General features: G+C 41.5%; 1 protein-coding gene across 1 annotated transcript in view; it reads left to right on the top strand.

The window, feature by feature from the left end:
- Positions 1–20,560, top strand: part of LOC126091983 (uncharacterized) — a 288,438-nt gene that overhangs the window by 178,265 nt on the left and 89,613 nt on the right. The window contains exons 13-14 of the mRNA XM_049907347.1: positions 3,452–3,601; positions 19,926–20,088. Of these exons, the coding sequence (XP_049763304.1) occupies positions 3,452–3,601; positions 19,926–20,088 (313 nt within the window). The remainder of the gene's footprint in view (positions 1–3,451; positions 3,602–19,925; positions 20,089–20,560) is intronic.

Raw genomic sequence — 20,560 nt, forward strand, 5'->3', positions numbered from 1 at the left:
GTTTTTACAGATATTTTTACAATGTATATTTATTGCATCCTCATCACAGACAGTAAAGTCTCCAATAAGACCGTAATAACAGAATGATTGTCCTTCATCAGAGGTAGATACAACTTGAAGCCCAAACTAACGTTAGATAATCACCTTAGCATTGTATGCACTAGCACTGAGGCTCCCAGTAGATGTATGGTAGCTGTGGGGTGGCACTGATGCTCTGTTTCTCAGTGAGAATTCCGCTTCTTGTCGACAACTTCTTGTTGCTCTAATAAGATGTGCCTTTCAATTCACATTCATCGTTGTGTTTCATACATGATGTTAGTAGTGTATCTTTTTTCTATATTCACGTGTGCTGTTCAGTGTCTTTTCCATTTGTTGATGAATGGTCTATTCTTGTATAGATAGTTATAATATGCACTAGATCTTCTCAATTTATCATCATTTTTCTATATGCAGTTACTTTTGTGCCAGACTAATGTTAAAGTACAAATTATATTCAACAGATAGTTCTCTGTGTACTCATTTGCCATTGTCTAACAATAGATCAGAGGGTAAGGTGTAATACAAGGGTTGTGTTGTGTTCAAAGAAATCTTGGGCTTCCAACTGGTCGCTATTTACTAAACTACACAATATTTTGAATGGGCATCTACCCGTCATCCTCAGGTGAGGCATCGAGGACTGACTAAGACTTCCTCGTTCTGTAATTTATTATCATGCTGTGTGTATTTTGCGCATACCTTAATGTCTTGGAGACAGACTGACCAAACTATCTGGATGGTGTTGTGGAACTCTGTTGTCCATGTGGTTGTCACTTGCCATGCCTTTGGTGTAATGTATTGTCTTCAGCTAGAGCAAATTGTAGGGTTCCACACATTGTCTAACTGGTTGCTGCTGTCTTGGTTCATCAGGTTCTCCACAATGCATATTTTCAGATTCCTTAATATTGGAGTCCCAAAAAGATGTTGCTGTGGATAAAATCATTATTTGATCATATTCCATTGAATGTCTAGTGGAGATAACAATCTTCAGAAGTAGTTCAATTGCAAAAGGTGAGTGCAGAATCAGTGTTTGGTGTTTTTCCCCAGCGTATGTGGTCTGGTGTATGTAAGGTGTACTACATTGCAAAGGTATTTTTTAAATTTCACACTTTTGCAGCAACAAATTGTCCTCTGATCCCATAACGTCTGCTGTTTTAGCCGGTGGACAGAAAACCTCTTTCACCTGAAATTTGTGAAAGATTCTTGCTATTTTAAACAAAATATTACCAATAAAAGGAAGAAAACCTAAAGATTTTGTTGATGTGCTCTCCTCTTTACAGAGGGCAACTTCTAACACAAGCTACTTGGGTCTGAAGCTCTTTGAGCACTGATAGCAAGTGTTTTAAGAACACTCTTTCTTTGTGATGAGTGGTGACAACCTTATTGTAAATACAACCAGAATGTCCTAGAGAGCCATTATTCTCCAGTCTAAACAAGACATCCAGAAAGACAGACAACCATCTTTCACAGTTTCCACAGTGAAGGGGATGTTCGTATGAATGTAGTTGAGGTGATGTAATAGCTCCATCAAGGCCAGACTGTGAGCAACAATGCGTGGTGGAAGAAGGAATCTAGTGTTGTTAAAGAGGAGGCTGGGGCAGGAGAGGGATAGCATGGTAGAGGTGGGGGGCAGTGAAGTGCCGTTGTGGAGCATACAGGGATGTAGTGGGGAGAGAGTTGAGCTAGGTGCAGTTGGGTGGTTAGATAGGGGTGGGGTATGGAAAAGTAGAGAAGTAAAAGAATGTGGGTGTGTTGGTGAAATAGAAGGCTGGAGTGGGAACAAGGAAGGAGATAATTGGGTGAAGGACAGTAACTAATGGAGGTTGAGGCCATGGGGGATTATGGGAACATAGGATATATAGTAAGTATTCTACCAACACCAGCTTTTCTGAATTATTCAGGTGGCAACTCACCCTGCAATATATCACACATTCCCTGTAACTCCTGTGGCCTCTGCCTTCGTTAGTCACTCTTCTTAATCAACCTGTCTCTTTCACTGTTCCCACTCCACCACTACACCAGCTTCTACTCCACCAAAGCACCAACAGTCTTTCTATGTTTCTCTTCTTCCACTCCCTTGCCCCCTCTCTCGACCTCCACCCATCTAGCCTCCCACTGCACATAGCTGCGTCTGTCCACCACATCCCTATGTGCTCTCACCATCAGCACTTCTCTATCCCCCCACTCTTACCCTGTTATCCCTCTACCTCCCCACCCCACTCTCCTCCAGCTTCATCCAGGTTGCTTCTCCCTTCGTGCACTGTTTTTCGCAGTCTGGTCTGAGCAGCCAGAGACATTGGTCATGTGTGCATGAGTTTTGTGTGTGTGTGTGTGTGTGTGTGTGTGTGTGTGTGTGTGTGTGTGTGTGTGTGTGTGTGTGTTCTATTTCAGAAGAAGACCTTTGGCCCAAAGCTTACTTGTTTCGCCATTTTCTTGTTTTGCCTGTCTGTGACTCAACATCTCCATTATATTGTGAGCAGCAGTCTATCCACTCCATTAATTTATCTTCTCCATGAGGCCACACTATGAAAGTACCATTTCCATACCTTCAAACTACTGTCAGTTCAAGGGCTGCTGATTCCAGTGCTGTCTCTACAAAGTCCTCAATAAAAAAAGTTTGCCACTAGGGAGACAAATGACTGTGGCAATGCTGTCAGTCTGCTCAAAATAAAATAGTGTTTTGAAACAAAATGGCGACATCCACTTGAAACTACCAAAGAATCGGAGACTGGTACCTTTGTACGAAGTGATTCTGTATCGAAGCTAACTAGGCAGTGTGAACTGTTGAGATGGAGATTCCTCATTGTATTGATAAAATTGCCCAATTTATGTATGTGATGCAAGCATTTGTCCATCAGTGGTCCCAGCAAAGAACAAAAATATTAAGTTAAATCAGATGTAGAAGCACCAATGTTGCTCACAATTGGGCATAAAGGGAGACCTTCTCTATGAATTTTAGGAAGGCTATAAAGTCTGGGTGGGATGCAAGCATGTAGTCTTATCCACTTGATGGTCTCTCAAAGTAATGAGGAAGAATGCAGGAGTGCAGAACTTTTACGCTAAACTCATCATGTAAGGTATTAATCAGTCTTCCTACTGTCTAATCACTTTGTAGAATACACATCTTATCAACATGCAAATGTCAAGGTTACAGTACTGTCAAAAGTGGGAAGTCTTCATCGGTCTTCGACAGCTCACCTGAGGACGATTGGCTCTCCTCCAGTCGAAATATTGTGGAGTATAGCAAATGATAGCCAGCTGCAAGCCCGGAACTTGTTTGAACATATAAAGTGCTGAGAAAATTTTAAAATTCATAGTTGTTGTGGTTGTTAGCTACACACGGTTTGCAACATCTGTGTTCTGCATTAATCTAATTTCATTTAACTATTGAGGTAGTTGTTTCTTTTTATTTCAGATTCAAGTCCAGCCAGCTGGCATTGAAGAAACAAGTGAAGACAAGGAATTTTATGGTGATTTAGCAGAAAGTGAGGGAATTCCTATTGTCTGCAAAAATCAACCATACTACATTGGTGGTAAAGTAGATGTGTCAGACAGCAGTACATTTGTAAGTACTGAAGGCTGAATTTTAGTACCTGTGTCTTACACTGTACAGTACCACTAAATCTTTGCTACATCACTATACCAGTGCTCTGTGGAAATGTTGTAACGCCTCGGCCATCTAGAAATTGATACGTGTATGTACACTTGCTTGCTTTGCCTCGCTCTACGTGACAAGGTCCAGGACCATTCGCAGTTGCAAGGCTCCTCTTCCACTGAATTTTGTTTCCGCTTTCTGCTGCCAATCACTCTGTGTGCCAGTCTACAGCAAGTCCTTTTGGATTTCATCACTCCACCTTTTCGTTTGTCTTCCTCGCAGTCTTCAATTGTGGGGAGTAAAATAGGTGGATTTCTAAGGCCAAGGAACATGACCTAACCTTACAAGCCGTTTGGTTCTGATAGGGCGTATGGTATTTGGTCTGCCGAAGATCTCTTACACCTCATAATTATGCTGGACCCTGCTTCCCAGTGATCTTGTCTTGTACTGTGCCGTAGATCTTCCTTATGTCTTTTCTCTCGAACACAAGGAGATTATTTTAAGTGTTTCTTTGGACAAACTGCATATCGATACAGTCATATGAGTTTAATCTTAGTGTTTTGTACAGCTGGAGCTTGAAATTCCATGATTAAGAAAGCTGGTTGATACTGTAATGTGATTGGTTTGTATCTTGTATCCTTGCTTTAATGTCTGCTTCACACAAAGTGTTCTGTGTAAAGATTATCCCCAGATATTTAAAATTATAAACTCTTTTATAGGATTAGGTTATGACTATCAGCAGCTGGAGGTGGGTCTCTCAAATAGGCACAAGTTTTGCTCGTCATCTTATACTAAATCTTCGATTCATTCGGAAGAAGAATGATCTTGCTCGCTACCAACTCTATGCTGTCACTCATCCACATTAGTTCTTCCTTAGATTTGCACAACAGGGCCTTGTTGTCAAGAAATGTGAGGTGTGGTATTTTCTCAGCTTTTACCTTGATCGTTTCAAAATTCTTATGGAAAGCTTTCCTCGTAATTTTTTCGAGTGCCAGATTGAACAATGTTGGTAACACACCATCTCTTTTTCTCAACCCTGTGTTTATGTTAAAACTCTTAGTGTCTTGGATCCCAAGCTTCAGTTTGGCTTTTGAATCAGTGAGACAAATTCTTAATTGGGCTGATGAGTTTCTTTGGTATTCCAAACTTCATTAGGCAGTTCATGAAGTTCTCCCAGCGAATGCAGTTGTATGCCTTCAAAAAATCTATGAATAGCACATGAAGGTCATCAGCACATCCCCACATCTTCTCGGCGAGCTGTCTCATTTCATTCCTGTTGTCCACAGTTGAACAGCCCTTCCTGAAACCACCTTGATACTCACCAATCTCTCCTGGAAATTGCTGGATTCTGTATACAGATGGACAAGATCTTATAGTAGATGTTTAAGAGGATGATTCCTCTGTAGTTGGTACAGACCATTTTGTCACCTTTCTTGTGTATAGGGCAGATTTCTGCTGTCTTCCAGTCTTCTGGGATCTCCTGCACAATCTATATCCTCTTGAGTAATGGATGAATTCTCTTGTGGAGTCTCTCTCCTCCAGCTTGAATGACCTCCACCTGCATTCCTCCTCCTCCTGGACTTTTGTTCTTCTTCAGCTTCATTATCTGACTTTTAATTTCTTCCAGTGCAAGAGGTGGATAATATAAATCTTCAATGTCAGGAGGTTGGAATTTGAACAGATCTTTAGGTTCATCACAGCTGAGGAGCACCCTGAGGTATTGCTTCCATCTCTTTGCATTGTTGAATGCATTCGTGAGTATGATCCCATTATTGTAATCGACAAACTTTTGGTGGCTCTGGTATCCCTTCTTAAAAAGGTTAACTTTATAGTACATCTTTCAAGACTCTTTTTCCAAGAAATCTTATTGAACTTTTGCCTAGTGCAAAATCCGAGCTGTGTAACTGGCTCTCCTTGGTCGTTCTTCTCCTCGCAAGTTCTTAATGCATTCAACCATAAGCCAAGATTTTTGCCCCTGATCTGCTTCCTGATGACTGTGTTTGTCACCTCATTTACTGCATCCTAGATTTCTTCCCATTCTTCTTCTAGGTTCTTTTGTGAATCATTTTCCTGTAGAATTTGAAAGGATTTGCTGAGCTGGAGCTGAAATTCGTCTTTCTTGTATTGCCTTTGAATGCAATGCTGTGATAGCACACAACGACAGACTTTGGTTTTGGGTTGTTCTTGTAGTCAGATTTTTTCTAGGAAGTGATGCTGTGTCATTCCGCACCTTGTGCTGTCTTCACATCCATCACCCAGCTCTTTCCTTCATGGTCAGTCACAGTGTGATCTGTCTGATTAACTGTTTTATCATCTGGTGTCAACTAAGTTCCTTTGTGTATATTCTTCCAATAGAAATTTGTGCTGCTGATGAGTATCACTTCCAATCAAGTAGTAAAAGGTCACAGTCAGTCAAAATGATGTTTATGGCATATCTAGATTTTTATCACTGTGTGGCTATCTTCAGTGCTATAAAACATGTGATGAACCAGTTATTATGGCTTACTAAATTTATTGTTGCATATGCTCTAAATGTAAGTCAGTCATGAAATACACTGTGTGATCAAAAGTATCCAGACACCCCCAAAAACATACGTTTTTCATACCAATGAAATTCAGTTTAAGAGAAGCCTAAAGGATTTATTAGTGGCCAACTCCTTCTACTTCATTGATGAATTTCTCAGTATATATATATATATATATATATATATATATATATATATATATATATATAATAGAGGGAAACATTCCACGTGGAAAAAATATATTTAAAAAGAAAGATGATGAGACTTACCAAACAAAAGCGCTGGCAGGTCGATAGACACACAAACAAACACAAACATACACACAAAATTCTAGCTTTCGCAACCAACGGTTGCCTCGTCAGGAAAGAGGGAAGGAGAGGGAAAGACAAAAGGATTTGGGTTTTAAGGGAGAGGGTAAGGGGTCATTCCAATCCCGGGAGCGGAAAGACTTACCTTAGGGGGAAAAAAGGATAGGTATACACTTGCACACACACACATATCCATCCACACATACACAGACACAAGCAGACATTTGTAAAGGCAAGGAGTTTGGTATATATATATATATATATATATATATATATATATATATATATATATATATAAAATAGAGGGAAACATTCCACGTGGGAAAAATATATCTAAAAAGAATGATGATGAGACTTACCAAACAAAAGCGCTGGCAGGTCGATAGACACACAAACATACACACAAAATTCAAGCTTTCGCAACCAACGGTTGCCTCATCAGGAAAGAGGGAAGGAGAGGGAAAGACGAAAGGATTTGGGTTTTAAGGGAGAGGGTAAGGAGTCATTCCAATCCTGGGAGCAGAAAGACTTACCTTAGGGGGAAAAAAGTACAGGTATACACTCGCACACACACACACATATCCATCCGCATATACACAGACACAAGCAGACATTTGTAAAGGCAAAGAGTTTGGGCAGAGATGTCAGTCAAGGCGGAAGTACAGAGGCAAAGATGTTGTTGAAAGACAGGTGTGGTATGAGCGGCAGCAAATTGAAATTAGAAATTAGCGGAGATTGAGGCCTGGCGGATAGCGAGAAGAGAGGATATGCTGAAGGGCAAGTTCCCATCTCCGGAGTTCTGACAGGTTGGTGTTAGTGGGAAGTATCCAGATAACCCGGACGGTGTAACACTGTGCCAAGATGTGCTGGCCGTGCACCAAGGCATGTTTAGCCACAAGGTGATCCTCATTACCAACAAACACTGTCTGCCTGTGTCCATTCATGCGAATGGACAGTTTGTTGCTGGTCATTCCTACATAGAACGCTTCACAGTGTAGGCAGGTCAGTTGGGAAATCACGTGGGTGCTTTCACACGTGGCTCTGCCTTTGATCGTGTACACCTTCCGGGTTACAGGACTGGAATAGTTGGTGGTGGGAGGGTGCATGGGACAGGTTTTACACTGGGGGCGGTTACAAGGGTAGGAGCCAGAGGGTAGGGAAGGTGGTTTGGGGATTTCATAGGGATGAACTAAGAGGTTACGAAGGTTAGGTGGTAGGCGGAAAGACACTCTAGGTGGAGTGGGGAGGATTTCATGAAGGATGGATCTCATTTCAGGGCAGGATTTGAGGAAGTCGTATCCCTGCTGGAGAGCCACATTCAGAATCTGATCCAGTCCCGGAAAGTATCCTGTCACAAGTGGGGCACTTTTGGGGTTCTTCTGTGGAAGGTTCCGGGTTTGAGGAGATGAGGAAGTGGCTCTGGTTATTTGCTTCTGTACCAGGTCGGGAGGGTAGTTACGGGATGCAAAAGCTGTTTTCAGGTTGTTGGTATAATGGTTCAAGGATTCCGGACTGGAGCAGATTCGTTTGGCACGAAGACCTAGGCTGTAGGGAAGGGACCGTTTGATGTGGAATGGGTGGCAGCTGTCATAATGGAGGTACTGTTGCTTGTTGGTGGGTTTGATGTGGACGGACGTGTGAAGCTGGCCATTGGACAGGTGGAGGTCAACGTCAAGGAAAGTGGCATGGGATTTAGAGTAGCACCAGGTGAATCTGATGGAGCCAAAGGATTTGAGGTTGGGGAGGAAATTCTGGAGTTCTTCTTCACTGTGAGTCCAGATCATGACAATGTCATCAATAAATCTGTACCAAACTTTGGGTTGGCAGGCCTGGGTAACCAAGAAGGCTTCCTCTAAGCGACCCATGAATAGTTTGGCGTACGTGGGGGCCATCCTGGTACCCATGGCTGTTCCCTTTAATTGTTGGTATGTCTGGCCTTCGAAAGTGAAGAAGTTGTGGGTCAGGATGAAGCTGGCTAAGGTAATGAGGAAAGAGGTTTTGGGTCGGGTGGCAGGTGATCGGCGTGAAAGGAAGTGCTCCATCGCAACGAGGCCCTGGACATGCGGAATATTTGTGTATAAGGACGTGGCATCAATGGTTACAAGGATAGTTTCCGGGGGTAACAGACTGGGTAGGGATTCCAGGTGTTCGAGAAAGTGGTTGGTGTCTTTGATGAAGGATGGGAGACTGCATGTAATGGGTTGAAGGTGTTGATCTACGTAGGCAGAGATGCGTTCTGTGGGGGCTTTGTAACCAGCTACAATGGGACAGCCGGGATGATTGGGTTTGTGAATTTTAGGAAGAAGGTAGAAGGTAGGGGTGCGGTGTGTTGGTGGGGTCAGGAGGTTGATGGAGTCAGGTGAAAGGTTTTGTAGGGGGCCTAAGGTTCTGAGGATTCCTTGAAGCTCCGCCTGGACATCAGGAATGGGATTACCTTGGCAAACTTTGTAAGTAGTGTTGTCTGAAAGCTGATGCAGTCCCTCAGCCACATACTCCCGACGATCAAGTACCACAGTCGTGGAACCCTTGTCCGCTGGAAGAATGACGATGGATTGGTCAGCCTTCAGATCACGGATAGGCTGGGCTTCAGCAGTGGTGATGTTGGGAGTAGGATTAAGGTTTTTTTTAAGAAGGATTGAGAGGCAAGGCTGGAAGTCAGAAATTCCTGGAAGGTTAGGAGAGGGTGATTTTGAGGAAGAGGAGGTGGGTCCCGCTGTGACGGAGGACGGAACTGTTCCAGGCATGGTTCTATTTGGATAGTGTCTTGGGGAGTTGGATCATTAGGAGTAGGATTAGGATCATTTTTCTTCGTGGCAAAGTGATATTTCCAGCAGAGAGTACGGGTGTAGGACAGTAAATCTTTGACGAGGGCTGTTTGGTTAAATCTGGGAGTGGGGCTGAAGGTGAGGCCTTTGGATAGGACAGAGGTTTCGGATTGGGAGAGAGGTTTGGAGGAAAGGTTAACTACTGAATTGGGGTGTTGTGGTTCCAGATTGTGTTGATTGGAATTTTGAGGTTTTGGAGGGAGTGGAGCTGGAAGTGGGAGATTGAGTAGATGGGAGAGACTGGGTTTGTGTGCAATGAGAGGAGGTTGAGGTTTGCTGGAAAGGTTGTGAAGGGTGAGTGAGTTGGTTCCGGAGGTGGGAAACCAGGAGATTGGATAGTTTTTTAAGGCGGAGGGTGGCATGCTGTTCTAATTTGCGGTTGGCCTGTAGGAGGATGCTCTGAACAGCCGGTGTGGATGTGGGAGAGGAAAGATTGAGGAATTTTATTAAGGATAGGAGTTGATGGGTGTGTTGATTGGCTGAGTGGATGTGTAGGTGAAGGATTAGGTGGGTGAGGGCAATGGATTGTTCAGTTTGGAACTGGTATAGTGACTGATGGAAAGAAGGGTTGCAGCCAGAGATGGGAACTTTAAGTGTGAGGCCTTTGGGGGTGATGCCAAATGTCAGACAAGCCTGAGAAAATAAAATATGGGAGTGTAATCTGGCTAGGGCGAAGGCATGTTTGCGGAGGGAATGTAAATGAAACTTAATAGGGTCGTTGTGGAGGTGTTGTGAGGGTGACATGGTACTAGAAGGTGGAAAGTGTAACATGAGGCTGAAATGAAAATGAAAATAAATATAAAAATATATGGGGAGAGATAAAGGTGAACTAGAAAGCAAATGGAGATCTGGTGTGAAAAAAGGCGAAAAAGGGTTGGTTAGAGCTGGGCTATGTTGATCCTGTGGTGAACTTGTGTAGGTAGATAATGATGTGCATAAAGGTTAGGTGGTTGTGTTGCCGCCAAAACACGTTAAAGGGTGGAGAAATTCGGGAAAATTTCGAAAAAACTACGTGAGGATGTATTAAAACGAGTGGTTTGGTGATGGCAGATTATGGAAATGAGGCTAACAATTGTCTGATGAAATAATGACGTTAAAACCTGTGGGAAGCGGCTAAAAATGATCGGTGATGTGAGAAAAACGGAAATGGAAATAAAGCAAAAGTTATTAAAACTAGCCGAAAAGGTTGTTTAATAGCTGAAAGGAACTGTTTGTGAACTAGAAATGGTGGATTTTATAGCAGCGGTAGTGTTGAAAGCGGAAAAAAATTTTTTGGTTATGGTTTGGAAGTGGGTTACGTATTATTGAGTATATATCGGCGGGATAAAATTGTATACTGGATTACGGTAAAAAAGGAGAAGGTGAATACAAAGTGAAACTACTGGCAAAAACAGGAGGAGGGAATAAGACGACAGAAAAGATTTGAAATGTAACAGTGACAATAACAAACATAATTGTTGGTTTCAAATTAATGATATGAATATAATAGAGGGAAACATTCCACGTGGGAAAAATATATTTAAAAACAAAGATGATGTGACTTACCAAACGAAAGTGCTTGCAGGTCGATAGACACACAAACAAACACAAACATACACACAAAATTCAAGCTTTCGCAACCAACGGTTGCTTCGTCAGGAAAGAGGGAAGGAGAGGGAAAGACGAAAGGATGTGGGTTTTAAGGGTGAGGGTAAGGAGTCATTCCATGAAGGATTTGTAATTATAAACCATTTAGATTGTAGTAATAGACAGTGGAAAGCACAGAATGGTATAACAACGATACGAAAATGATAGAGTGCTACTCGCCACATAGAGGTGGTGTTAAGTTGCAGTCAGGCACACTGAAAAAGACTGCTGAACATTTAAACTTTCAGACAAAAAAGTCCTCTCTTCAAAATAGAATACACACACATTTAGTCACACATTGGGTCATATTTATGGAAAGTCTTGTAAATTTTAAGTTGTTTGATTCAGAATCTTTGCAGTTGTTGTTTGTTTACATATTGCTGTGTGTTTTTGTAAATGTGTTTTCTTGTTTATTGCTAATTTAATTTACTAATTTTTACTAAAATATTATCTTTATCATGAGTGATAAATACCTGACTAAAAGTGACTGATTGCAGAATTGTTAGTTTTGGGATTTGGTGTGACGGGTGCTGTAGTTTTTTTCAATTGGGGGCTGTAGTAGTGTTGGAATTGGGGAAATAAATGAGGTGCTTCAGTGGTTTGTAGGATAAGTAACACAAATAAGAAGATAATGGAACAAGAGGGGAAAACTGCAGCCCTTCAGCCTGAATTAGACAAGTCTAGGACAGATCTGGAGAAATTAAAGAGGGAGAAAGATGGAGAGAGTTGGGAAGTGACAAGAGGCAGCAGAGGGGACAAGCTCAGAACTTCATCTGACAGTTTTGTGGTGAAGATGAAAAATAAGTTTGATTGTTGCTTCAGTTGGAAACTGATGTGCCTCAGGCAAACATTGGTGTAGACAGGGCACTGTAAATTTTCAGTAGTCAATTGAAAAATAGAGACGTAACAAAGTAACTGAAGAGAAAGAAAGTTTGTTGTTACATAATTCTCACGCTACAGCTGTTGGCCAACTTTCACCGGATGAACTAGGACCAGAATACCAGCTCACCAATTTTTTTCTACCTAGTGTTGTTGGTCTGGAGCAGATAATGTATGATTTAGGATCACTTTGCAAAGACTTCACATGAAGAGGCATCATCGTTATAGTGAACGGGCCAGGTAATAGAATTGACAGAGATCCTGGGTACTGGGTAGAGTGTGACCTGACAATGGCTGCATCAGCATTGAGACGTACCAATGTTGAGTTTGTGTCTGTCCTGAGACAACATGACTGACCTCATGTGAGCTCTTCTGGCAGGAGAGCTAATCTGGAATTGGAATGGCTGTTTATGTCAGGTGCAGGGTCACATATTGCTGTTATTTCTGTTGTTTTCATATGTAGATGGGATTATACTAGACATGCCCTCCACTTCAGCAGAAAAGGGAAGGGTAACCTGGCTGGGCTAATAGCAGAAAAACTCGAGGGAGGGAGCACTGTCACAAGTTGTAAAATATACACATAAAAAAAGTTTTGCATCAACCTGGTTCCCAGAACTCTTGAAGATAGACGTTGACTGTGGATACTGTATCACAGACACAGTCCCTTTGACTGTTTAGAGATGTCACTAAACCCACAGAAAGTCAGGATGAAAATGCTACCCCTGTGATAGATGGCACCCCTCCTACAATGGAACATAGGGTTGAGGACACATGTGGTGAAACTGAAACTCCTAGCACAGGCATGCCCCCTGTGCTTGTGTTTACAAGAAGCAAATTTTAAAGCCACTGATGCCGCTATGCTATAGGGCCATACCCTTCACCAAAAGGATGACCTGACTGGGGACAGAGCCAGTTGAGGGGTTGCTGTGTGTGTCCCTCTGCTCTCTCCTTGGTTACTGACTGACAGACAGTAGCTATTACAGTTCATGTGGGTCAGAAGATCACTATCTGCTCACTCCATTTACATCCACAGATTGTGATAGACTGCGAAGCTCCCACAGGCCTTATTGGACGTGTCCTGTGCCCATTTCTCATAGTGGGTGATTTTAATGTCCATAACATATTTTGGTGCACGAGGTATTCTTGCCCTAGGGGTTGGGTCTTGGAGAACCTCATGATATCTCAGGAGCTGTGCATCCTCAATACAGGCAGTCCCACTCATTTACTGGCTGTTAGTGGGTTGTTATCAGGAGAAAGAAAACTGGCGTTCTACGGATTGGAGTGTGGAATGTCAGATCCCTTAATTGGGCAGGTAGGTTAGAAAATTTAAAAAGGGAAATGGATAGGTTAAAGTTAGATATAGTGGGAATTAGTGAAGTTCGGTGGCAGGAGGAACAAGACTTTTGGTCAGGCGAATACAGGGCTATAAATACAAAGTCAAATAGGGGTAATGCAGGAGTAGGTTTAATAATGAATATAAAAAATAGCAATGCGGGTAAGCTACTATAAGCAGCATAGTGAACGCATTATTGTGGCCAAGATAGAGACGAAGCCCACACCTACTACAGTAGTACAAGTTTATATGCCAACTAGCTCTGCAGATGATGAAGAAATTGAAGAAATGTATGATGAAATAAAAGAAATTATTCAGATAGTGAAGGGAGACAAAAATTTAATAGTTATGGGTGACTGGAATTCGGTAGTAGGAAAAGGGAGAGAAGGAAACATAGTAGGTGAATATGGATTGGGGGTAAGAAATGAAAGAGGAAGCCGCCTGGTAGAATTTTGCACAGAGCACAACTTAATCATAGCTAACACTTGGTTCAAGAATCATAAAAGAAGGTTGTATACATGGAAGAATCCTGGAGACACTGACAGATTTCAGATAGATTATATAATGGTAAAACAGAGATTTAGGAACCAGGTTTTAAATTGTAAGACATTTCCAGGGCAGATGTGGACTCTGACCACAATCTATTGGTTATAAACTGTAGATTAAAACTGAAGAAACTGCAAAAAGGTGGGAATTTAAGGAGATGGGACCTGGATAAACTGACTAAACCAGAAGTTGTACAGAGTTTCAGGGAGAGTGTAAGGGAACAAATGGCAGGAATGAGGGAAAGAAATACAGTAGAAGAAGAATGGGTAGCTTTGAGGGATGAAGTAGTGAAGACAGCAGAGGATCAAGTAGGTAAAAAGACGAGGGCTAGTAGAAATCCTTGGGTAACAGCAGAAATATTGAATTTAATTGATGAAAGGAGAAAATATAAAAATGCAGTAAATGAAGCAGGTAAAAAGGGATACAAACATCTCGTAGAAATCTTGGGTAACAGAAGAAATATTGAAAGTAGAAAATATAAAAATGCAGTAAATGAAGCAGGCAAAAAGGAATACAAAAGTCTCGTAGAAATCCTTGGGTAACAGAAGAAATATTGAATTTAAGTGCAAAATGGCTAAGCAGGAATGGTTAGAGGATAAATGTAAGGATGTAGAGGCTTATCTCACTAGGGGTAAGATAGATACTGCCTACAGGAAAATTAAAGAGACCTTTGGAAAAAAGAGAACCACTTGTATGAATATCAAGAGCTCAGATGGAAACCCAGTTCTAAGCAAAGAAGGGAAAGCAGAAAGGTAGAAAGAGTATATAGAGGGTCTATACAAGAGTGATGTTCTTGAGGACAATATTATGGAAATGGAAGAGGAGGTAGATGAAGATGAAATGGGAGATACGATACTGCATGAAGAGTTTGACAGAGCAGTGAAAGACCTGAGTCGAAACAAGGCCCCCGGAGTAGACAACATTCCATTAGAACTACTGACAGCCTAGGGAGAGCCAGTACTGACAAAACTCTACCATCTGGTGAGCAAGATGTATGAGACAGGCGAAATACCCCCAGACTTCAAGAAGAATATAATAATTCCAATCCCAAAGAAAGCAGGTGTTGACAGATGTGAAAATTACCGAACTATCAGTTTAATATGTCAGAGCTGCAAAATACTAACGCGAATTCTTTACAGATGAATGGAAAAACTAGTAGAAGCCTACCTTGGGGAAGATCAGTTTGGATTCCGTAGAAATATTGGAACACGTGAGGCAATACTGACCCTACAGCTTATCTTAGAAGCTAGATTAAGAAAAGGCAAACCTACGTTTTTCTAGCATTTGTAGACTTAGAGAAAGCTTTTGACAATGTTGACTGGAATACTCTCTTTCAAATTCTGAAGGTGGCAGGGGTAAAATATAGGGAGCAAAAGGCTATTTACAATTTGTACAGAAACCAAATGGCAGTTATAAGAGTTGAGGGGCATGAAAGGGAAGCAGTAGTTGGGAAGGGAGTGAGACAGGGTTGTAGCCTCTCCCCGATGTTATTCAATCTGTATATTGAGCAAGCAGTGAAGGAGACAAAAGAAAAATTCAGTGTAGGTATTAAAATCCATGGAGAAGAAATAAAAAATTTGAGGTTCGCCGATGACATTGTAATTCTGTCAGAGACAGCAAAGGACCTGGAAGAGCAGTTGAACGGAATGGATAGTGTCTTGAAGGGAGAATATAAGATGAACATCAACGAAAGCAAAACGAGGATAGTGGAATGTAGTCGAATTAAGTCGGGTGATGTTGAGGGTATTAGATTAGGAAATGAGACAATTAAAGTAGTAAAGGAGTATTTCTCTTTGGGGAGCAAAATAGCTGATGATGGTCAAAGTAGAGAGGATATAAAATGTAGACTGGCAATGGGAAGGAAAGCGTTTCTGAAGAAGAGAAATTTGTTAACATCGAGTATTGATGTAAGTGTTAGGAAGTCGTTTCTGAAAGTATTTGTATGGAGTGTAGCCATGTATGGAAGTGAAACGTGGACTATAAAAAGTTTGGACAAGTAGTGAATAGAAGCTTTCGAAATGTGGTGCTACAGAAGAATGCTGAAGATTAGATGGGTAGATCACATAACTAATGAGGAGGTATTGAGTAGGATTGGGGAGAAGAGAAGTTTGTGGCACAACTTGACTAGAAGAAGGGATCGGTTGGTAGGACATGTTCTGAGGCATCAAGGGATCACCAATTTAGTATTGGAGGGCAGCGTGGAGGGTAAAAATCGTAGAGGGAGACCAAGAGATGAATACACCAAGCAGATTCAGAAGGATGTAGGTTGCAGTAAGTACTGGGAGATGAAGAAGCTTGCACAGGGTAGAGTAGCATGGAGAGCTGCATCAAACCAGTCTCAGGACTGAAGACCACAACAACAACAACAACAGTGGGTCATCCTCAGCCATCAACTCCTCTTTCTGCTCTTCTGGGCTTACAGTCTCTGCTCAGTGGGAAGCAACTGATGACTTTCAGTCCAGTGACCACTTCCCACTGTCGATCCACATACTCGATGGAGGTCTACTTGAAGAAAAGCCACCAGATGGATGGTTAACAGGGCTAACTGGACACTGTTCAGCCGGCTGGCTGTGTTTGAACACCACAACAGCATCCAGAAATGATTGGACCACATCACACAAGTAATCCACCGTGCCGCTGACTTACCCATCCCAAAGTCTTCAGGTCGTCTTAGGAGGCAATCTGTACCTTGGTGGACTGGTGAGTGCCACTTAGCAATTAAGGTCGGTGTGTGGCTCTTTGATGGCTTAAGTACTGCCCGGCAACAGACAACCTCAGGGCATTTCAGGTCACAAGGGTCAAGGCTAGACGTGTAATTAAAGAGAGCAAGAAAAGATCATGGCAAATGTTCCTGGACTCCATCAACCATTCCACTTGTTCTACAAAAGTGTGGGAAGCCATCAGGAGGATTTCCAGCAAACACAGTTGTTCACCCATATCAGCAGTGATGTCTCCAAATAACGCCCAGAGACATTGCTCAGATGATGGTAGAGTATTTTACAGCAATTACTGCTGTTGCCAATCACTCTCTGGCATTTTGTCACTACTGTGTGACTGTAGAGAGGGGAAAGGTGGACTTCAGATCCCACAGCTCTGAGTCTTACAACTGCCCTGTCTCAATGTGGGTGCTGGAATTGGCACTGTCTGAGACTCATAATACCACATCTAGTCATGACCAGATCTGGTACTGTGTGTTTTGACATTTTCCAGCAGTGTCAAAGGTAATCCTCCTCGAATGTTTTAATTTGATGTGGCAAGCAGGACAACTTCCCAGCTTGTGGAGAGGGGATGTTCTGATAAACCTCCTTAAACCGGGAAAGAACCACATATGTCCCAGTAGTTAACAGAGCGTCACCTTAACGAGCTGTGTAGGAAAGACCCTGGAGTGAGTGGTTAACCATCATTTGGTCTGGTTGCTAGAGAGCAGGCAACTCCTTCGCTACTCTCAGTGTGGATTCCAGAGATTTCGGTCCACTGTCAACACCCTGCCCTTGGAGGGGGCTGTTCAGCAGCTTTCATATGTAAACATCACTGTCTGGGTATATCAGTAAGGCGTCATTTGGTGTGGAGCATGTACAGCCTCAAATCTAGGGTTGTAACTGCCAGCCTCCATGGTTACTGCAGAGGCCCAGGGTAATTTTAAATTTAGTGCAGTATAGGAGTGATTCCGCTTCTATATATGTTTTTAATTCTTTATTTTCTGTCGTTTTTATGGGTCACCACACTTTACAACTGTTTTTACAGATGGGTCAAAACAGGGGACTCCTTTGGATGCTCTGTTGTTTTCCCTGATCGTGTCTTCAAGGTCTGACTGCCTCTCAAGACTTTATTGTATTCAAGTGGAACTGTATGTGATCTCGTTGGCACTGGAGAAGATGAAGCATGCTTTGAGTGCTAAATTCCTTGTCTGTCCCGATTCTCTGAGTGCCCTTCACTCTCTGCAATGTTTGTACCTGGCAGATAAAGTAGTCCAGAATATCCAGGACACCCTCCTCCAACTACAGTGGCAAGGGAAGGAGATGCCTTTCTGCTGGGTACCAGGGCACATGGGTATTACGGGGAATGAAAGGACGGGTGTAGCAGCCAAGGAGCCTTGTAGCGAGTGTCAGTTATTTCAGTGTTCTATCACCCTGTGTGCTATTACCTTGCTGTTGAGATACAGAGACAGTGATATGTCGATGGGAATACAAGTGGCTGGAAGTTACTAATAATAAGTTGTGTCTAATAAAGCCCACTACATGGCTGTGGCATACTTTCTTTCAGCCACGAAGATGAGGTAAGTTACTCCTTACCTGTCTTTGCATAGGTCACAGCCCAATGACATGTGGCTTCTTGCTCCGGCTAGAGGACACTCCAGTGTGTGGTGAACAGATCACTGTATGCCACGTTTGCCCCCCCCCCCCCCCCCACACACACACACTAAATATGCCTGTAATGTCACACTGCTTACAGACAGATTAAAAAAAGATGTTCTGAACGAAGCATATTTATTAGAGACTAATCTTGTGTCAATCAATCATTGGATATAGCCACAAAGGTAAATGTGAGACAGGTTGGAAAATTAATTGACAGTAAGGTAACAGTAAATACTGCAGCCATTGATAGTGTTTAATGACACAGCAAGGTGCACCTCATATTGTTTCGAAGTTGGTGCACTGTGGATACCATGCAAGCTAGTCACATGGCATTGCAGAGAATAGATCAGGCATAATATTGACACATCTATTGTTACAATGAAATATATGATATTCTTACCAAAATTGTCATAGGTGAAGATTCTTGTGTGTATTATTAACAATCTGAGATAGAAGTATTCATCCATGCAACTGAAACATCCCACTGAAGACATCACCTGCAAGGAAAGTGCTGTGTGCAGTTTTCTGGGAGCCACTGTGAAATTTCAAAAAGAAAGTTCCTGAGCTTCATTCATATATTTATGACCTTACTCAAGCTATTTCTATTTGAGCCTCTTAAATGTCATCCAACAGTAGGAAGACTGTCATAAGTTGCTTCCGATGACTGCCCAATGAACTATACACTTCTATTTAAGGTATAGTGTTTCAGTATATGGTGAGAATAAAAGTATTTTTAAATCATTTATTGAAATTTAGTATTCTATAAACAACTTCTTGTGCAGCTAATTGAAATTAAATTGATTGTAGTGTGGCACTGCAATTCAGCGTCTGTCTACAAAAAATATTCAAGAACTGCTGCAGGTCTTGCAGGTATGAATTTAGCTGGTGTGTTATACAGTCTAAAATAATATGGTAATGTTCCTCAATTGATGTAGTGCTCCTACAAAATCACTGCTGAAATTCAGTACTGTTTATTTTAGTCAGCAACTTAATATATATTTTTCAGAATAAAATTCAGTTGTCAGTTGCAAGTATGATTTTATCACTCTTTCTGGTTTTGACAAATTAATTAGTCATCTTCAGGAGCTTAGTATAGGTTTAACAGATGTCATTATCTTCTTCATAGAAGCATAATGGCATTATATATCCAGATATGTACATATTGTATGTGAGTATTGTAAATGCAGATTGACAATTTACAGTGAATGAATCACATCTATGTATATGTCAAACTGAATCAAACAATGGAAAGACGACATAGGAATATGAAAAATATAGGAAAAGATAAGTAAAGAAGACATGGTAAGTTGTAGGCAGGCGCAATTAAAAGACCCTTACATGAAACTTTCGGCCACAGCCTCTACCAGCAAAAGAGAAACCCACAACATTCATTCAAACAAGGAAGCACACCTCAAGCACATATGACTACCAACTCATGCATTCTGACCTGAGCTGCTGGAGTTGTCAGCGATGTGTGTGTGTGTGTGTGTGTGTGTGTGTGTGTGTGTGTGTGTGAGAGAGAGAGAGAGAGAGAGAGAGAGAGAGAGAGAGAGAGCTGATGGGGGCTGTGGCTGAAAGTTTGTGAAAGTGTCTTGTAATTGTAACGTGTCTTCTTTTTGGGAGGTAGCAATATATCTCTTCCTATGTGCTGAGCTGTTAAGTATCAATCTATGTTTACAATAATCACATACAATATTTACATTTCTGGAAATATTGTGGCATTACACTTCTATGAAGAAGATACTGACATCTGCTAAACCAGTACTAAGCTCCTGAAAATGACCAATTAATTTGTCAAAATCAGTAAAGTGCAATAAAAATATATTTGCAAGCAACAATTAAATTTTATTCTGAAAAAAGATTAATATGGTTTGTTAAATATCTGCATTTGTTTCAGGATATGGTGGAACATAATGGTGTCAGACACAAAAGTCTTTACAACATGGACCTGTTCAGAGATAAGGAGTTAAACCAGCAACTCCATTTTGATCCTCTTAATGTTCAAATAGAAGAAGTTAGATATGGTGAACAAATTTTTGTGCGGGCTTGGATGGAAGGAGGTACAAATGACACAATATTTTTCTTGTTTGTTAATATCAGTATCTTGAAACTTTAAACAAGAGAAAATAATTCACATATTGCCTTGGTAAATTGTTCTTGGATAATATGCAGGAAGGCATTTCTGATAATTCTGCAGAGTGTTAGAGGCATTATCAAATTAATTAAACAAGCTGGTTATTATTACAGTAATGAGATAGGGTCTGTTTTGTGGATAGCAAGACCAGTGTTGTAAATTTCATGTAGGAGGTAGTCTGATGACAGTACTGAATGTGAGTAGCTGCCCGTTTTTGAACAATATCTTTCTTCTTTTGCTTCCCTATTTTAAGTGGAAATAATTGGCTATTACATTCACAGCTTGTCAGCCAGTTTTTGTGGGATCACTGTCAGATATATTTAATGAAAGTGTTTGTTTCCTTCTAAATATGTGATTGCCTTACACTTCTTTCAAATACACATTTCGAATGGTAACAT

The sequence above is a fragment of the Schistocerca cancellata genome, chromosome 7, assembly GCF_023864275.1.
Source record: "Schistocerca cancellata isolate TAMUIC-IGC-003103 chromosome 7, iqSchCanc2.1, whole genome shotgun sequence".
NCBI classification, from domain to species: Eukaryota; Metazoa; Arthropoda; class Insecta; order Orthoptera; family Acrididae; genus Schistocerca; species Schistocerca cancellata.